The sequence below is a fragment of the Ursus arctos genome, unplaced genomic scaffold, assembly GCF_023065955.2.
Source record: "Ursus arctos isolate Adak ecotype North America unplaced genomic scaffold, UrsArc2.0 scaffold_16, whole genome shotgun sequence".
NCBI lineage: Eukaryota > Metazoa > Chordata > Mammalia > Carnivora > Ursidae > Ursus > Ursus arctos.
The window spans coordinates 26,418,774-26,433,443 of NW_026622830.1; the positions used below are offsets into that span (position 1 = coordinate 26,418,774).

General features: G+C 37.3%; 1 protein-coding gene and 1 pseudogene across 1 annotated transcript; one reads left to right on the top strand and one right to left on the bottom strand.

Moving 5' to 3' along the window:
• The first annotated feature begins 804 nt into the window (after positions 1-804).
• On the top strand, positions 805-3,123 carry DEFB127 (defensin beta 127). The gene is made up of 2 exons (XM_044385619.2): positions 805-853; positions 2,870-3,123. Exons 1-2 carry the CDS (start codon positions 805-807, stop codon positions 3,121-3,123), a joined length of 303 nt encoding a protein of 100 aa, XP_044241554.1.
• Positions 3,124-12,494: 9,371 nt separating this feature from the next.
• Positions 12,495-14,382, bottom strand: LOC113258260 (lupus La protein-like; annotated as a pseudogene).
• Positions 14,383-14,670: the final 288 nt, after the last annotated feature.

Below are 14,670 nucleotides of genomic sequence, written 5' to 3' on the forward strand. Positions count from 1 at the left end.
TCTAAACCTGCACTAGTAGGAAATGTGTTGCTAAAGTAGCACATCCCCCAGAAGAATTCTCCCCCAACCTCCTCCAAGAAAAAAGGCCACTAAGATTAATGGACAAGAGACATTTCCCAGAGAGCAGAACAGAAAGAATACAAACTAAAGAATTCTCTACATTGGCAGGAAAGAAACCCTTGCTGTTGTCCATCAGGATTATGCTATATGCTCTGTTATTTCTGTCTTTTCTCCTCATTGCTGATTCTAAATGAAATTGTATTTTAGTTATCCTATTACTCCCTGATCATTGTATATTGCTTGTCTGTGAGTATTAAACTTATCTAGGACTTGGGGATGAAAATCAGCTACCATTTGGATGGACAGAAGTGATAGATGTAACACCCAGAGATCCTAGTCTTAGATGAATGCAGTAAATGGAATAGCCTTCATTATTTATATTACTTTACTCATACTTAGAAGTGAACACATGTCTAACCTGGTCTAGCACGGCACACAACCAAAGTAGAAAAAGCACAGATTATTCTCACCAGTGGTCTATAGCCTACAGAAGGCATCAGATGGGATGAGATAGAACATGCTGTGTTTCTGAATTCCATGTGGGGGTAAAGTGGGTAACCTCAAATTTCCTGTGCCTACCCACATGGTCCAAAGTCCACAGTTCAGACGTTTGGGAACACACTTCATATCATACCATCTGTTCTAGTTTGGTGCATAAGAATCCAAGTCTCTGAGGAAGGTGACATGGTGTGCAACTCACTGGACAAAGAGCTTTGGCTGCCACCTCCTGTGGAAAGCCTGGCCATGAAGCTCCTCCTGATCATTGCAATTCTGCTGTTCCAGAAGTCCAAAGGTAATCCAGAGCTTTCCAGGGGCTCACTCAAGCCAACAATGGGAGAGAGTATTTCCAAGAATGAAGGGAACTTCATAATTCATGATCGTAGGAGATAGGGTCCCTTGGGATGCCTGAAGTCTACCCAATGTCACCAGAAAGTCCCTCTTCCTGATGCCTTCTACCATGGTATTATTCTTTTTTTTTTTTTTTAAGATTTTATTTATTTATTTAATAGAGAGAGACAGCCAGCGAGAGAGGGAACACAGGCGGGGGGAGTGGGAGAGGAAAAAGCAGGCTCCCAGCGGAGGAGCCCGATGTGGGGCTCAATCCCACGACCCCGGGATCACACCCTGAGCCGAAGGCAGACGCCCAACGACTGAGCCACCTGGGCGTCCCTATTCTTTTTTTTTTTTTTTTTAAACCATGATACTGTTCTTAAAAAGAAGTATTTACCAAGTTGAAAAGAAGCCATAATTTTCCTCTGGGAAGATCTCATTATAAAAATAAGGAATGAGCCCAATACCTAGAAATGCCTTTATTTGTTTGGATACAGTTTTTATTGACACCCAGCCATATTTTCTTCTACTCCAATATATATTTTAGTCTATAGAATGTGAATAATGAAAGAAGCACAAACTTTGGAGTCAGATTTGGAAATATGCTTTCAATGTCTACTAGTTTGTCAACCTCAGAGAAATGGTAAAGACTCTCTGAGCCTCAGTTTCCTCATTTGTGTAGGTAATGACACGTGGATCATGGGGGCTTTATTAAATAACATTTGTAAAACACCTAGCATAAGGCTTGGCACATACTAAGAGCTTAAAAGTTAGTTTTCCTTCCTCTTTCAAAAGCAGATCTCTTCTATTTGACTCTTATTAGAGGATTAGTAATGGTCTGTCCCTTGCCCCTCAAACTCCTAAGAATCAAAGGAGTTCTAGGGGCGCCTGGGTAGCGCAGTCGTTAAAGCGTCTGCCTTCGGCTCAGGGCGTGATCCCGGCGTACCGGGATCGAGTCCCACATCGGGCTCATCTGCTATGAGCCTGCTTCTTCCTCTCCCACTCCCCCTGCTGTGTTCCCTCTCTCGCTGGCTGTCTCTCTGTCACATAAATAAAAATAAAATCTTAAAAAAAAAAAAAAGAATCAAAGGAGTTCTTGAATCTGAGTTTGGAGGCAACATCTTTGCTGGCCTCAGCAAACAAGACCTGATGCTCTTGGTGGAGTCCATCTAGGGTCTATCTCAGGGGATTGTACAAGCCCAGAAGCCAAAATCTGAACGTTTTAACTCTGTAGATCACAGAAAGTATTTAGGATCACTAAAGGAAATAATGTATACCAAGGTGAGCAAAGCTCCGGGACTGAACATTGGAGAAGTTCTTGCCTCTAGAGGTGGAAGGAGAATGAGGACTCATAGAGGGGTAAACCAAGTCCAAGGTTATTGTGATGACATAGAAGCTAAAGGAAGATACGCAGTGGCAAAAATGTATAATGCTGAGAATTAATAGGGGAGGAAGATTATGGAGGGAAAAAATACCTGATTGGACAGTAAGACAGTCATTCTTGACCATGGTAGTGAGTATGAACCCAAGAGCATAATCTGACTCAGATATAAATACATAGGAACAAATTGTTATTATCTGGACACTGGAGGTGGGGCAGTGGTAAAGGAGTAGTGCCCTGGGAGCATTCAAATGGAGACAAATGTGCTGAAGGTTCCCAGATGGAGTATATAGTTCCATAGCCTGAAATCAAAGATTCAGTTCCTTTATTTTCCCAAACAAGATCTGATGCTCTTGCAGGAATCCACCGGATTTTGGATGGAAGCCCAAAACCCGGGAGGAAATAAGTATGAGTGATTAGTTAGACATAAACACTCAGGTTTACTTTCTTGGAGCATCCTGCATAGGATCTTATGAGTATATGCCTATGGATCTCCCATACACCTAACCCCTATAAACATAGTCTGTCTTCCCCATTACCAAAGTTGCCTTTTAGTCTCAAACACTGATCTTGGCCTATTGTTCTTTATATGCACAGTAACTGAACACCTTAAGAGATGCTGGGGTGAATATATACAAGGATATTGCAGGAAAATATGCAGAATAAGTGAAATACGTCAAGTACTGTGTGAAAATGGGAGATATTGTTGCCTCAATATCATGGAATTGGAAGCACGTAGAAAAATTACAAAGCCAACTCGTCCAAAGCCAAAGACATATGCAGTGACTCTCCCTCAAGATGATGATACATTTATAGAAAATTATTCAAGAATCACAGCAAATTCTACATAAATCAAGTATAATTTTCTTTTCCTTTATTTCTCACCCTATTCCAATAAAGTAAGGTGAAGAGGTCCACATCTTCTCCCTGCTGATTCCTTGACCCCCAGAATGACCTTACAGCAGATTCAATAAAGCTCATTGCCAGTTTTCTGACTCGTTTGTTCTTTAAGAGGTTGAACACTCAATACACCAAGTGATGAATTAGTAAAGACAACTCAGAACCACCCCCTTGCAAATGGGATATAATCAGCATACAAAAATCTATAACATGGAAGAATGGAACAAGAAACTCAGGAAAGTTGTCATGGAATTCAGGAGAGGGAAAGTTGAAACCAAGTATTCAGGGAAAATTATGAGTGAGTTTAAGATTACAGTGGTGCCTTCTGAAATGTGTTGGATTTCAATCAGTGAGTGTTTGGGAGAAGACAATTTGCATGAACACAATAAAATCAACAAAAGGAAAGAAATTTTAACAAACAGGACATTTCAGGAGAATATACATGCACTTTGGTTGATGAATAGGGTTCCCAAAGATGAACTATGGGGAAATCTAATTTCTTTAGTTCCTGTATAAAAGCAGTGTCTGGGAAACAAACTGAGGGCTTCAGAGGGGAGGGGGGTAGGAGAATGGGATAGGCTCGTGATGGGTAGTAAGGAGGGCACGTATTGCATGGTGCACTGGGTGTTATACGCAAGTAATGAATCATGGAACTTTAAAATAAATAAATAAATAGCGATGATTCATTAGTTGCATATAACACCCATCGAACTTTACATCAGAAACCAGGGATGTACTGCATGGTGACTAACGTAATACAATAAAAAAATAAAAAATAAAATAAAATTAAATAAATAAATAAATAAATAAATAAATAAGATAAAAGCAGTGAGCTGGAAAGATAGAATTCCCCTATTTTGGAGCTTGCTATATAAGGTAGAGGCAGAAATAAATATGTAACTCCAAGACAGAAGTTTTTAGTTGTTCCTTTGTTGTTATGTTTTATATGTTACCACTAGTAATGGATCCTTTTGGTGATTGGGGCTCTTTGCAGTTTAGAGGAAATGTAAAGGACTTAGGAACTGGTTTCAATTGCAGTATTGCATGAGACTTTATTACTATCTTGATATGTAAGATGACATAATGATAATCCATGTATATAGTCCACCTAATTCTTAAAGCTACACCTCCTGGATATGATTAACATGAAAAAACTCCTTTCCAACTACATTTCACACTCATTTTCCAGTTATGTTTCTTATGTCATTTCACCAGTGTAACATCCACCACACAAATTTGTGGCATGTATTCTCTTAATTACTTCTTATCTCCTGTTCTAGGTTTCGGGCAGAGAATATATATGATAAGCCCAGAGCATCTTGTAGTGCCAGAATGCAAGGAAGTGCTTTAAAAATCCAAAGGCTGGGGCATGTTAGTGAGACACAGGAGTCACACTGAATGAATTCTGAATGACCAAAGTTGAGACAATTTGAGCAATAAAATAAGTAGCATAGCATTGGATTATAAAACAATGTAGAAATAAATATCCAAGAGTCCATACTGATCTGAATAAATAATTAAATAAATAAATTGGTGAGAAAAGACAGATTTTCTGTATAGAAGAACTCCAAGCAATTTATGTAGATACACCCTCCTCAAGGAGGTGGCGTTTCACCTCTCTCCCTTCAATGTGGTTTGTGCTTAGTGACTTGCCTCCTAACAGTGGAGTGTGGTAAAGAGCAAAAAGGTAACTTTACAATGGATAAACCGATAAAATCATGCTTCAGATTCTATGGAGAAATCATGTTGAGAGCATGAACATGTGAAATGATGTAATGAGAATGGCACTTCACCTTTGCTGTCTTCCTCCCTAAAATCCATAACCCCAGTCTAACAATGAGAAAATCATCAGAAAAACCCAAATAGAGTGGCATTCTGCAAAATATCTGACCAATACTCCTCAAAACTGTTAAATTCATCAAAAACAAATTTCTGAGAAACTGTCAAAGAACAGAGAAAGATAAGGAGACATAACAACTAAAGGTAATGTGATATCCCAGATGACCTCCTAAATAGGAAAAGGACAGTAAGGGAAAACTAATGAAGTTGGAATAATGTAGAGCTTAGTTAACAGCAACGTCCTTAGCTGTGACAAATGTACCATGGTATGTAAGATGTTAACAGTAAGGGAAACCAACTGAGGAGTATACAGAAGCTCTCTGTATTATCTTTGTAACTTTTTTATATATCTAAAACTGTTCTTTTAAAATAAAAGTTTATTTTGATTTTAAAAATTAAACACAAAATCAATTTGGTCATATTTCCTTTTTTCCTATTTATCTAAGAGACTCTCATGTTATTTCTTCATTGAATGTTTGATAGAATCAAATGAGATTCAATTTCTTATAGGAAATTTAAAAATTATAGGTTAGACTTCTTTAAAAGCTAAAGGACAATTGCAATTTTTTTAGTCAACTCATATTTTTGTTTTTATTAGTTCTCTCACTTTGTTAAGGTTTGTAAATGTATCAGCCTAAAATAATTTGTAATATCTTCCTTTTCTTTTTAATGCCTATAGGATATGTAGTGATGTCTCCTGTTTCATTTCTGAAATTGTTTATTTATATCTCTTCTCTTTTTTTCTTGGTAAGTCTATTTACTTATTATTTTGACTCATCTCTAAAAAAAACAAATTTTCTTTGTTAATTTTTTGTCTAGTTTCCATTTCTTTAAAATCTTCATTAATGCTTTTATTTCCACTTGTTTTTCAAACAACTTCACATGCCATTAAAATTCACTGTTTTAGGTTTATAATGTCTTATTTCTACTTTTTTGGTTTTAATATGCTCTTCTTTTTCTAACATTAGGTGATGTTAGGTAACGTTTATCTCTTATTTTTAGCTTTTCTTCATTTCAAATATGAGTATTTTAAAGCTATAAATTTCCTTCTATACACAGCCTTAGCAGTGTCCCACAGATTTTTGGCATATAGTATGTTCATTATTATGTTATGAACCTTCTCACTTTTCTTAGTACATAAATAGAATCTCAATGATAAGAAGACAATGAAGACAAATGGGACCATGTAATTTCCTCAATTAGTTATAGTTACATATATAGTAAGATTATTTTGATTATATATAAACCAAGTCAAACAACACAACTTGAAAACAAACAAAAAATATCCTACACAGAAACTTTTACATACTTGTCCCTCATACAGTTTGCTCTCAATACAATCTTCTGTCTTGCCATGAGATTTTGTACGCTTAAAACTGACATTTACTTTTCCTTCACATTGACCTCTGTTATGTTCTGCTAGTCCTGGCTCTCTTAGATCAGTAAATTTTAAGAAATATTTTTTGATTTACAAAAGTTTGCCAATTATCGCCATCATTTATTATTTTATCATTAAATATCATGATCATTTCAAAAGTGAAATTTTATCATCAAGAAATATGTACAGATGATATAGATGGGAAAAGGGACTGATTTTTAACTAAATTCATTCAGATTTCTTAAAATCTCATTGCATTATTCCAGTTTTTCCCATTTTTTCACAGACTGGCTCAAACTATATTATGAACTACATTGGGACCCATCAATCCACTTAAGAATTCAATTCTCTAGTTCTTAAATTCTTAAAATCAAAATGTATATGATTACTGATATCAGTGGGCAGTAGTCTTCTGGGATGTATCCATTCCATTCCATCATGCTTCATCTTCTATAATCACTCTCTGAATCTAAATGTCCTTTCAGTTATTTTTTTTTCTGTAGTTAGGTAGGGAAGGTGTCTGCTTACTTGTCTCCTTAATAAATAATGTGTATTGCATTTCTAACGGTTAGTAGTTTTGTCATTTCTTATATGCCTGTGACAGATGGACTCATGCTCTTTTCTTTTTTTTTTTTTTTATTATATTATGTTAGTCACCATACAGTACATCCCTGGTTTCTGATATAAAGTTCGATGATTCATTAGTTGCGTATAACATCCAGTGCACTATGCAATATGTGCCCTGCTTACTACCCATCACCAGTCTATCCCATTCCCCCGCCCCCTCCCCCTGAGGCCCCCAGTTTGTTTCTCATATCACGCTCTTTTCTTGAATTCTGATAATAGTGATATCCAATGCCCCATTCAAAGACCATAATGTTAAATACACTCAATAGTTTTTGCATCATATTCATATTGTTATGATGTCCATACTCCCCTAATTGTTTAATATCCAAAATATATAAGGAAATCATACACCTCAATAAGAGAAATTCAAACAACCCTATTTTAAAATGTGCAAAATATCTGGATGCACGTTTTTCCAAAGACATACAAATGGCCAATGTGTACAAGAAAAGGTTCTAAATATCACTAATTATCAGGGAAATACACAGCAAAACTATAATGAGATATCATCTCACTCCTGTTAGAATGGCTACCATCAAAAAGATAAGAGATATCAAGTGCTAGCAAGGATATGGTGAAAAGGAAACCCTTGTGTAACTGTTGGTGGGGAGGCAAATTGGCATAGCCACAATGGAAAACAGTGTGGAAGGCTATTATTATGGAAGGTTCCTCAAAAAATTAAAAATAGAGACAGATGGTAGCTACACTTGTGGTGAACATAGTATAATGTATAATCTTGTCAAAACACTAAGTTGTACATCTGAAACTAATGTAACATTTTGTGTCAACTATACTCAAATTAAAAAATTAGGTGAATAAACCTAATAAAATATTATATATTATTATTATAAAAATAATAAAATAAATAAAATTTAAATTAAAAGGAAGAACTAAAATATGATCTAGCAATCCCACTTCTGGGTATATATCCAAAGGAAATTATAAAACCATCTTAAAGAGACATCTGCGCTCCCATGTTCATTGCAACATTATTTACAATAGCCAAGACATGGAAACAACCTAAGTATCTGTCGATGGATGAATGAATAAAGAAAATGTGATATAGATTTAAATATAGGTACACATACACAATGGACTATTATTCAGCCTTAGAAATTAAGGAAATCCTGCCACTTGCAACAAAACAGAGAGGCCTTGAGGGAATTATGCTAAGTGAAATAATTCACAGAAAAAGACAAATATCAGATGATCTCATTTATATGTAGAAACTGAAAAAGCCAAACTCATAATTACACTCACAGTTACAGCAAGGAGAATAGTAGTTGCCAGGAGCTGAAGGGAATGGGGAGATGCTGGGTACACACTTCAGTTATAAGATAAATAAGCTTTGGGAGCCTGGGTCGCTCAGTCAGTTAAGTGTCTGCCTTGGGCTCAGGTCATGATCTCAGGGTCCTGGAATCGAGCCCCACATCAGGCTCTCCACTCAGTAGCGAGTCTACTTCTCCGTCTCCCTCTGTGATCTCTCTTGCTTTCACTCTCTCTCAAATAAATAAATAAAATCTTTTAAAAAAATGAATAAGCTCTGGGGATGAAATATAATGTACAGCATGGTGACTATAGTTAATAATACTGTGTTACATACTGGAAAATTGCTAAGAGAGTAGATCATAAATGTTCTCACCACAAAAAATAATAATTATTATTATGTGAGGTGATAGAGGTGTTAACTAACCTTACTGTGGTAATCCTTTTGTAATATATACATGTATCAAATCATCACACTGTACACCTCAAGTTTACACAATGTTAACTGTCAATTCAGCTCTAATAACACTGAGGAAAAGGAGAAACTGGGCAGTAGGAGGTACCTGAAGAGCATCTCAAAGAACCACGCATGTACCCCATGAACAAGCTGGAATTTGAACACGTGCCACACAAAAGACATCAATTACTTCACAAAGCAAGAGCGTGGTACAGTGTTGCCCAGTCACATAAAGAGAGATTTACTCTTTCCCTCTCCCCTCCTCAGTGACAGTAATCCATGGAAGATGGAGTAGAATAGGGTAGGGGGAGTCCCTGGCATAGCTGATACCCAGAGTGGGTCACTTTTTATTGCCATACAACAAAATCTGTAATAATTGTGTAAAATTCGTAATAATTTCCTTAATTTATTTTTTAATTTTAAAATAATACCTAAAAGAAAAATAAACTTCAATTTTAAAGATACGATTCTGGGGTGCCTGGGTGGCTCAGCCGTTAGGCATCTGCCTTCGGCTCAGGGCGTGATCCCAGAGTCCTGGGATCCAGCCCCGCAATGGGCCCCCTGCTCTGCTGGGAGCCTGCTTCTTCCTCTCCCACCCCCCTGCTTGTGTTCCCTTTCTCCCTGGCTGTCTCTCTCTCTGTCAATGAATAAATTAAATCTTAAAAAAAAAAAAAGATACAATTCAAATCCAGGAAAATATTTCATATATGAATTGAAATTCGTACTAAAAATACAAAAATATTACAACTTGCAGTCTCTTTCACCGTTTCGATAGAAAACACAAATTTGATTAGAACAGAATTAACTAACTTTAGTGCTATTCCTTCACCTTTACAATTACTTTGGTATCATTGTTGAGTTCAAATCCACTATTTAAACACAGAAATACATAGTACTTAAGGGTTTGGAAACATGAACAGGACCTGAAGCAAGCTGAATCACGATGAACTGATTTTTAAAACAACTGCATGTATCTGAATCCACATGTATTGATACAGACTGTAAAACCTGGAATTCTTCAATTAACCTCCCTGTGGAATACAACATATATTAAAGCATAAATAATTTTTAAAATGTGCCAATTTGGTGTGTGCATACTACTGTTAAAACATACACGTATTTAGAGAACAGTCTGAGGACTGACATTACCAGGCGTACAGATTTACTATACAGCTACAGTAATCAAGACAGTGTGGTATTGTTGAAAAAACAGACAAGTAGATCAATGGAACGGAATAGAGAGCCCAGAAACAGACCTACATAAATATAGCCAACTGATCTTTGACAAAGGAGGGAAATCAATTCAATGGAGACAAGATAGTTTCTTCAACAAATAGTCCTGGAACAACTGGACATCCACATGCAAAGAAAGAAAAATGAAGAAACAGGGCTAGTGGCCAGAGGGCAGGACAAAGGATGATACTGGAGACATGGGCAGAGACCAACAGACTAGTAGGGCAGAGGCTAATAGACCATTTTAATTTTTAACTGAAGAGAAATAGGAAGCCATTAAGTATTTTAAGCAGGAACTGATGTGGTCAGGTCTGCACTTTTATAATCGCTCTGTACTGAGTTCATAAAATGCATTGAAACTGGGAGTAGATAGGGAGAGAATAGATAAAGGGTATTACAATGGACCAGGAGAGAGGTGATTTGGACCAAAGTCAAGATAGCAAAGATGGTAAAGTGGATGTATTTGAGAGGTATTTACTAGCTATAATTTATAGTAGTTGACTATTCATTGCGGTGGGAGTGAGGATGACTTTCTGGTTTGAGCCCGCAGTGACATGAGAAACTGAGTGACAGTAATGTCATTTCCTGATGGATAGTATGTGTCCTTGTGTTGTCTCATTATCACAACATCAGCTGCTGATTTAAACCCCTTAAATGAATTCCGGAAGCCATGGATTGAACCAGTGGTACAGTTTTAACAATTATGGCACATAGAGTTGATAAGCGAAGCTCAGTGAGATTCTGACAATACACCAAGCTGAGAGCAGGATCCTACAGTCAATGTATACAGTAATTGTTGAAATAATATATAAATCTTCCTTTATTTAAGTGACTATAGATGGTGCTGATTCTGCTTCCTTCAATACAGTCACCCAAGTCACTTACAGTCCACCGACCTTGCACAATTGCATGCCGCAATTCACTCTCTCCCTTCGCTTAAACCCACTCTTGGAGGGAAAGGAGACTGTGTCTTCTCTATGCTGGGGAATTTGGTGCGATCAGGGTTGAGATGGCTCTGAAGCTGAGACATTGCCCTAAGAAATACCGATTTTTTTCCTTGAACTGTAACCCAAGAGCAATGTCTCCCTTGTTTCTTCGAAAAGCAAGCACTGTAAGTTGTAGTGCAGCGTCTCCTCACAATACACCTGTACCCCTTCTAGTGATATCTCTAAGGCTAGGCCAATTCCTCTGATTCTGTCCCTGAAAATCTACTCTAGTGCCAGACACGTTAAAGGAAGAGGTTCTCTGCTCCTGAATTCTTATCTCAAAACTGGTGTAATGGACAACTGTCAGGTTATTGGCTTCTCAACACTTTCTCAACACGATTCTTATTTTGGTTGTAGGAAGGAGTCTGCACAATCCAAAGTTGCTCCTAGGGTGCAGGCATGTGACCTGGGCTATTTATTATCAATAATGGTGCTATGAACATTCATGTACAAGTCTTTGGAAGTATGTTTTCATTTCTCTTGCATATATAACTAGAAGTGCAATTGTCAGATCATATAGTAAATCTATGTTTAACATTTGAGGAACTGCCAGATTGTTTTCCAATATGGCTACACCATTTTATATCCGCACCAGCAGCGTATGAGGGTTCCAAGTTCTCTACATCCACGCTAAAACTTGTTATTATCTGCCTTTCTGATTATGGCTATCCTAGTGAGTATGAAATGGTATATCATTATGGTTTTGACTTGCATTTATCTGATGACTAGTGATGTTGCACATTTTTTTCATGTGTTTACAGGTCATTTGTATATCTTCTTTGAAGAAATGTCTTTCAGATCTTTTGTCCTTTTTTTTTTTTTTTTTGCTTTTCATATAGCATATATATTTTATTAGTTTGTACTAATACAGTCTCATATTATAAAAGCAATATAGTGGAAGAATCTTTCTTTTGATACTTGAATCATCTAAAATAATACAAACAACCATACATTTTTTTAAATCTTCATTTGGATACAAAAAAAGACACATTAGACAAAAAAAAGTTTTCCTTTCTTACAAGAGACACTGAAGGGCACCTAATTCAATTTTCTTTTTAAAACCCTCCAAAAACAAAAGCAACTTAAAATCTAATTAAAATGAATACTTCTCAGCCATCAGAAAGGATGAATACCTACCATTCACATCAACATGGGTGGACCTGGAGGGCATTATGCTGAGTGAAATAAGTCAATCAGAAAAAGACAATTATCATATGGTTTCACTCATAGGTGGAATATAAGAAACAGCACAGAGGATCACAGGGGAAGAGAGGGAACACTGAATGGGAAGTTATCAGAAAGGGAGAAAAATCACGAGACTTAACTATAGGAAACAAACTGAGGGTTGCTGGAGGGGAGGGGAGGGAGATGGGATAACTGGGTGATGAGCATTAAGGAGGTCTCATGATGTGATGAGCACTGGGTGTTATATGCAACTGATAAACTGTTGAATACTACATCTGAAACTAAAAGAATAAAAATTTTAAAAATAAATTTTTTTAAAAAATAAAATGAATAAACAGTTTGTTTACTTAACTACTGTTCTGCAGTACAATTTTCTGTTTTCTGTTGTTCCAGTGCAGGTTCTTCCTTGTCTGTTTCTTCTCTTACTCTTTTTCCTCGTCCAGCTGCACCATTTTTACCACCTTTATAATCATGATCACATTTCATTTTCTTGTCCTGAAACTGAACTTTCCTTTACCCATCCTAGGCAGCTTTATTTCCCTTTCTTTTTTCTTTAAATCTGAGACATTTAGACTTCCTTTTGTTTAGGGATTCTTGTTAATTTTTTTTTAAGATTTTATTTATTTATTTGACAGAGAGAGACAGCCAGCAAGAGAGGGAACACAACCAGGGGGAGTGGGAGAGGAAGAAGCAGGCTCCCAGCGGAGGAGCCTGATGTGGGACTCGATCCCAGAACGCCGGGATCACGCCCTGAGCCAAAGGCAGACGCTTAACGACTGCGCCACCCAGGCGCCCCAGGGATTTTTGTTAATTTACGACTCTTTTCAATGCTTCTTGTTGCATGTCCTCCTTTAGTACTCCTCAGATCACTTTTTTTTAACATTTTATTCATTTACTTGACAGAGAGAGTGCGTGCACAAGCAGGCAGACCAGCAAATAGAGGGAGAGGGAGAAGCAGGCTCCCCGCTGAGCAGAGAGCCCAACGTGGGGCTCTATCCCAGGACCCTGGGATCATGACCTGAGCCGAAGGCCCACGCTTAACCAACTGAGCCACCCAGGTGCCCCATCTCCAGGTCACTTCTTTGTTCCTTTAATGTAAGTTACCATTATTTGCATCTTTGGCTTTAGCCAATGCTTCCTTAGCTCTTTCATTAAATAGAATTATTCCCTCTTTTGCTCCTCTAACAAAGTCTATCCATTTTATTTCACCATGATTTAAGAGAAAGATGTGCAAATTTTCTCTACAGGACTGATCATCTAAGTTCCCCCAAAATTTCAGCAAGCATCCAATCTTTTCTGCTAGAGATTTCATTTCAGCATTTTCTGCTTTTGTTTCTCTTCTTGCTCTTGTTCAGCATATAATTTAGGCTCCACTTCATTTTGCCTTCTTTCTTCTTCCTCTTTTTCCTCTTCCTTCTACTCCTTCCCATCTTCCTCCTCCTCAGCATTCTCCTCCTCCTCTCCCTCCCCCTTCTTTTTCTCTTCTTCTTCCTCTTTTTTTTAGATTTTATTTATTTATTTGAGAGAGAGTGAGAGAGATCACAGAGGGAAGGGGAGAAGCAGACTCGCCACTGAGCAGGGAGCCCAATGCAGGGCTCAATCCCAGGACCCTGGGATCATGACCTGAGCCAAAGGCAGACACTTAACTGACTGAGCCACCCAGACACCCCTTCCTCTTCCTTCTGCTTGTTTCTTTTCCTTCCGAAGTAGTCTTCCTTAAAAAGTATTATCAGGTCCCTGTCTTCTGGCCAGGGGTCTCAACAAACTTCTTAGATTCAATACTATCAAACACAGCATATATTGATCCCTTAAATACTCTGTGCAATGTTCTATCTGAATATTTAGTATTTGACCTTTATCTCTTACCACTCTTTTATGTCATCAAGCATTGTATCAGTTGGGAAGCTTTTAATATAAACAGATCTTTTTTTTTAACGTCATTTTTTATACTCACCAGTTATTTCAGGGTAAGATTTGCTTGGAGATTTTCTGATCTTAGTTTTAGCTTCATTTATTTCCATGAGTCCTGCCTTTAATTTGCTCAGTGCTTCTGCTATTACATTAAAGTTAGACAGATAGACGAATTTTATCATTATCTTTAAAGGTAACCAACCCTTATCCAGTCTGATCTGTGCCTTTAAGGTTTGTGGCAAATTGAAGTCACCAGAATCATACTCAATTTGATGACAGTTTGGCCTCCAGAGCAGCCATTTTTTTCATTATCACCATTTTCATCCATTGTGGCTAAGGTCCTGGTCCACAGAGCCACGATCACGAACAGTGGCAGCAGACTGCAGTGTATTGACTTACCAGCACTACCAGCTGGCCTAATGTGCATAAGATAAGGGCTATTTTCTGTCCATTTTTTAACTGGGTTGTCTTTTTATTATTGAGTTGCCATAGTTCTTTATATATTCTAGTTACAAGTCCCTTATTAGATATATGATCTGCAAAAATTTTCTCCCATTCTGTGAATTACCTTTACACTTTCTTCATGGTATCCTTTGAAGCCCCAATGTTTTTAATT